The 5869-nt window shown below is 38.2% G+C and overlaps 1 protein-coding gene across 7 annotated transcripts in view; it reads right to left on the reverse strand.

Moving 5' to 3' along the window:
• Window positions 1–3142: 3142 nt before the first annotated feature.
• Window positions 3143–5869, reverse strand: part of LOC144958485 (uncharacterized) — a 188261-nt gene continuing 185534 nt past the window's right edge. For all 7 annotated transcript variants that reach the window (XM_078890471.1, XM_078890469.1, XM_078890468.1 and 4 more), the window contains one exon: window positions 3143–5869. This exon is cut by the window's right edge and continues 25 nt beyond it. In XM_078890471.1, coding sequence (XP_078746597.1) covers window positions 4903–5869 — 967 coding nt within the window. In that variant the 3' untranslated portion in view covers window positions 3143–4902.

Genomic DNA, 5869 nt, shown 5'->3' on the forward strand with positions numbered 1-5869 from the left:
CTCGTAATTGTGTGTGTAAAATGGGCAGAAAGTGCTCTGTCTTCAATTGTAGAACTGGCTACAGAGATCAACCTGCTGATCTGAAAATGTGTACAAATTTCCAAAGGAAATTCAGAAACGTAAACAGTGGATTCCATGCTTACCAAATAAGCTTAACTTTGAGGATGTTACAGAACATATGGGAGTTTGTGCTCTACATTGGCCTGATAACCCAAAGATGGTTCGTGCAGGACGATATTTTGTTCCAGTTGACCCACCCTCTGTAATAATGTACTCCAATCGTGAATACCAAGCTCGTCACAAAAGCAACATCGGAGTACAACGTAATCCACTGCTGCCTCCCGAGCTGTTGATTTGATGAGATGTCAGATTTCATGGAGTATGATTCATTCCAGTGTGATTCTTTCATGACAAATTTTGTTGTAAAGTTGGAAATTGTGGCACCCTTTTCACTCCTCCGTCGGGATCAGATGATTCGTATATGAGTAGTGAGAGGAAAGGTCAAATTCACAAGTTTGCAGTATATTTTAAATACAACAACTGGAACTAAAAATCCCAAGGTGACGTGTGAGATGTATCAGTTGGGGAAATGTATTCGTCACCCATTCATCAGTGAGATTAGATGTTGGAGTCACCTTGATGAGTTTCTACGATTTGTCAGAGCAGAAACGACATTTGAAGTTACTGATAAGAAAGTCACCTTTTGTACCAGAAACCTTCAGCTGATGAATTCGTCGAAAAACACAAGGCTTTTACTCTGCATAGGACCTGTTTTTTTAGCGTTTCCATGTATGAGAAATCCCGGGCTTTGTACCTTGAACTTCGAAATCATTTACAACTACCGTCTGTTTCCACCATGGGTCACAAGGGTGACAAATAACACATCTGATTACAATCTCTTTACGAGTATTTTTAATCATCTTGACGAAAGATCCAGAAATTGTATTTAGATTATTGATGAGGTTTATGTCAAGACATCAGTTTCATACATAGGACGCACCATTTATGGATATGCTGTTGATTACCCTGATAAATTGGCTACAACGTTTTTATGTTTTATGGTAAAGTGCTTTTTTGGATCTAACTGTTACCCTTTCATGTCTTAACATCTGATTTTTAGTACAGTAACACCATAAATGTCACTTCTACCATTGAAAAATGTGGAGCGAAAGTAATTGCAGTAATAAATGATAACAACAAATTGAATCAAGGTTTTTAAAAATAAAAAATCCTAAAACAAATGAATAATCCACTTGAATTACCATGTCTCCAGTTGATCCTACAACACCCTTATTTTTAATTTATGATACTGTTCATATGTTGAAAAATATCCGAAACAACTGGATCACTGAGAAAACAAAATGTCTGAATTGCCATTCATTAGAACCAGTAACTGCCCAGTGGTCTGATTTGGAGGAACTTCATTATTACGAGGCATGATTTCTTGTACAACTTTCAACTCTTTCCAAAACAGCTGTAAATCCCACAAGTATTGAAAAACAGAAAGTTTCCCTTGTAATGGAAGTATTTTCAGAGAAGACAAGCTCTGCATTGAAATCGACATCAAAGTCTGTCAGTTCTTGGATCAACACTGCCTTATTTATAGATGAAGTTTTGAAGCTTTGGAAAGTTCTTAACACGAAGTCTCCTTTTCAAATCACTCGTTTTCGTGACCCATATCGATTATGTATTGACCTTTTAGAAGCTTGTACGTAGTCATCAATAGAATATCCTGGATCAATGGACAAAGCTTGCTGACCGGATGGCTATCCTGTTCTAAGGGGAAATCCTTCACAAGAGACACAGCAAATGCGTTAGCTTGGACCTGCAGATGCCTTATTGACCTATCAAAGTACCCCTTGACACAAAACAACTCTGTCCATCATCAATATGTAGGTATTGGTTGAAACAACATGATGTCATCGAGAAGAACATTGCTCATTTTAGGAGCTGGTTGTAATTTTTATATAAGAGCTCAAGATCTTTTGAACTGTTATCATATGGACAAGGCCAAGTTTTCATTGAATTTGAAAAGGATGTTGATTTTAAATCCTCTGGACATTCCTGTGATCTCTGTGGGAAAGAACGTCTTATCATTGACGACCGTTCTCTCACTGCTATCACACTATTATCATCTGATGAGAAAATGATTCTTTATTATATTGGAGGCTATGTGGCCTTAAAGGATGAAAAGTTGCGAGGAGGAGAAGTTCAAGTCGACACTGGGGAAATGGACAGAGGTCTAAATTACCCTTCGACCACTGCTTTTCATCTTATTCTATATTGGTACGCTTTTTAAAAACTGGAGGAATACATTGTCGTTCAAGACTCTTAAGAAGGTTTTCCAGCACTGTTTCATTTGGATGTTGTTCTCCACAAAATTTCCACAAGAAGAACTGTAAATATTTTATTGAAACGTTTCTGCACTCAAGCTGACAGCGACAATAAAATCCAACAACAGAGAAGGTTAAATAGCCAAACTGTCATCTTTGTAGTTGTAATGAATTATTGATACTCAATGTTCCACCCCGACAAGTCCTATTTCATGCATTAGTATACTGTTGAATCTTGTAATGGGCCATTGGCGGTCACAAGTCCTATGTCATGCATTATTATACTGTTGAATCTTGTAATGGGCCATTGGCGGTCACAAGTCCTATTTCATGCATTAGTATACTGTTGAATCTTGTAATGGGCCACTGGCGGTCACAAGTCCTATTTCATGCATTAGTATACTGTTGAATACTACTCCACTGTTGAATCTTGTAATGGGCCATTGGCCGTCCCAAGCCGGCAGCTGATTGCATATCTTTTTATATGCGGTCAGTAACTCAGAGGGAAAGAGTCTGTGTTTATTCTAATGTATAGATAGTTCGGAGATGACGTCACTCAGGTCTTTGTTATTGTTTTTTGCCATCCGCGTTTATGAGTAATGCTAACTGAACTGTATCAACCAGACTATAAACGTTCATGGAAACACACAGTTTTGTGTGTTGGTCCGTTATACTTCCGGATGGCAGTGTTATCAGCTTCTAAGCCAAGCGCATACTATCTATATGTATGTATGTATATAAAATTGTGCAATTATCAAGGTAAGACGTGTTTTATATTTTAATTTATTTTTCTTCTTTCATTCAAATTGTTTCTTTGTGTGTGTGTGTGTGTGTGTGTGTGTGTGTATGTGTGTGTGTGTGTGTATTACTAATGTGATTTAACAAAAGCAGAGGTTTTAACTACAAAAATATTTTTACTATTTGAAAAATAAAAAATAACATTTATTATTCTTTTATCATTAGATTTTAAAATATCGGTCTCAAAAATATTCTGTGAGAAGAAAAAGAAAACAAATTCCGTCCAAAGATTGCGCGAGTGTAGTAACACAGTGACTCGCTCGTACCTTACCACTGAGCCCGAAACGAACTGGCTACACAGTGTGCAAAGTTGGCCTTGGACTTTGGACTTGGTCTCAGCAAGAAAGTGTTCGCACAACGTTAGAAAGCCTGGGGGGGGGGGGGATACATGAGATTCCAGTTGGCAGTAAAATAAATTGGACATCAAAACATGTCAGAGGCTTTTACTGAGTCTCAAGGAAAAAGCCACTCTGAGCTTATCTTGTTGCTTTAATCTGTCAAACGCAAGATGATAGAGGCGAGCAACACATAGAACGTTTATAGATAGAATACATTTGACGTCACTCAGCACTTTGTTATGTTTTAGCCAGCCATTATTTTTTTTTCATTTTATTATTATTTTTTTTTTGGCTATCCACGTTTATGAGTAATTCTAACAAACCGGTATTAACCAGACTTTAAACGACCAAGATTATAGTTATAGTTTTGTGTGTTGGTCCGCTACATTTCCGGATGGCATTGGTGTGAGTTTCTTCGCCAAGCGCACACTGTCTATTAATCAAACTTTAAACGTTTAAGGTTACAAATTGTTTTGTTTGTTGGTACAAAACATCCTGCTGGATCGGAGGATCTTATGAGTATTTTAAACTAAGCGCATAGCATCAATTGCTGGACAGCCCGTCAAAAACCAAATAATAATGTCATACCAACACGCAAAACTATGTTTAACCTCTTACTTCTATAGATAGAGTGAAGTTGACGTCACTCGAGTCTATGTTATTGTTTTTTGCCATCCAATGTTGTGAGCTTCTAAGTAAAGCGCACACTATTTATAGGGAGGGAATTGATATTTTTTTAAAACAGGTCTCTGTTATTGTTTTTTACCATCAGCGTCTATGAGTAGTTCTCACTTAACTATATCCAGACTATAAACGTTTAAGGTTACACATAGTTTTGTGAGTTGGTACGTTATACTTCCGGATGGCAATGTTGTGAGCTTCTTAGCCAAGCGCATATTATCTATACGAACAATGCTATGATAGCTATTCTTTCAATAGTAATTAATATACAATTTTTGAACTCGTGTTGGTTTTCGGCATCGAGTTCCTTTAAACGTGCCATTATCGAGTACGAGTAATAATGAATAATTATTGATTATTTGCCTTTGTTTACCGTCTGCAATTTTTTTGCCACGAAAGTTCAAGACCTTAAAATAGTAATACCTTCGTTGCTACGGTGCCAATATATAAGCGTGCATTTATGAGCCTATAAAGGTACCTAGGAACCGCTCTTTATCATTACTATAGGTGGTGGAATAAATATATATTTAGATAGTTGAACATTCTATAAAAGCATGTTTGGAAAAAATGACATAAGACAAAATAACACATTGAAATGCAAAACCGAATAGGTAGATAAAATTCAATTTGAAAGCATTACTTCATTTAAAAGTACCAGCCTTTTAGTTTCAGATATTATTTGTCCTTAGACGTCAAGTCGACATGACGAAACTTGCATTGCGGAATGTTCTATCAATGACCGTCAAGGGATGTCACGTGACGGATACTCTCTCTTTGCATTTTGATGACGGCGGTTTAGGCGAAGAAGAAGATGATGGCGATGATGCTGTTGACGATGATGTAGACATAACTGATGGTAATGACGATGATGGTAGACAAGGTGATGAGGATTGTGATGATGGCGAGGTTGTATTGGTTGTATCTGTCATCGTCATCATCGTCGTTGTTTCAGAACTAGTATTATTATTGTTATGGTTACTTATATTATTTTCATTGGGATTGTTGTTGTCGTTGTTATGGTTTTGGTTGGTGCTGTTACTATAACTATGACTACTGGTCGTCGAAGTATTCTCAGAACTACCGCTAGTGGTGTAGGTTTTTGTGGTGCTCGGCGCAGTGTTGATATGAGTAATGATTGTATCACAGCTATTGAAATATTGTCTTCTTTTAGACCGCAGAGTTCTTCCACCGCCTGGAGGAAATCCGAAGTTCTCCGCCCCTGCTTCATCATTGGGTGGGTGGGTTACCTCCACTCTGGGAATATTGTCCGCGCTGACGTTTCTCTTCATCAATATTCCGTTGGACACATTGGCTGATGACGACGACGTTGAGGAATTTCCACACCCAGAATTCATCGCTCCAGGAATAACGGGGGTAGAAACGCATCGAGCAATCACAGCAAAGGGTGACCTTGACCCTGGGTTCACGGACAGAGTGTTATTCGAAGAGTTGACGTCATTCGTGTTACCCGGAAGTATTTTCTTGATCTTCTTTCTCAGAGATGCTCTCTTGTGTTGAGGTTTGGGCGCGTTGTTGACTTCGTCTTTAGCAAGATCTGGGAGTGAATTTGACCGTTCCAATAACCTTTGACCCGCTGCCCTTTCGGCCTCTCGAGATTTAAGATAGAAACTCTTTGTGTTGGAGAATTTGGCGATTGCATCAGCACACTCTCGACGTCCGCAGTACGCAGCCCATTCTTGTGCACACAACTTTCTTCCT

This window comes from Berghia stephanieae, chromosome 13 (genome assembly GCF_034508935.2).
Source record: "Berghia stephanieae isolate SIO BIC M18660-M18661 chromosome 13, UCSD_Bste_1.3, whole genome shotgun sequence".
Classification (NCBI taxonomy): domain Eukaryota; kingdom Metazoa; phylum Mollusca; class Gastropoda; order Nudibranchia; family Aeolidiidae; genus Berghia; species Berghia stephanieae.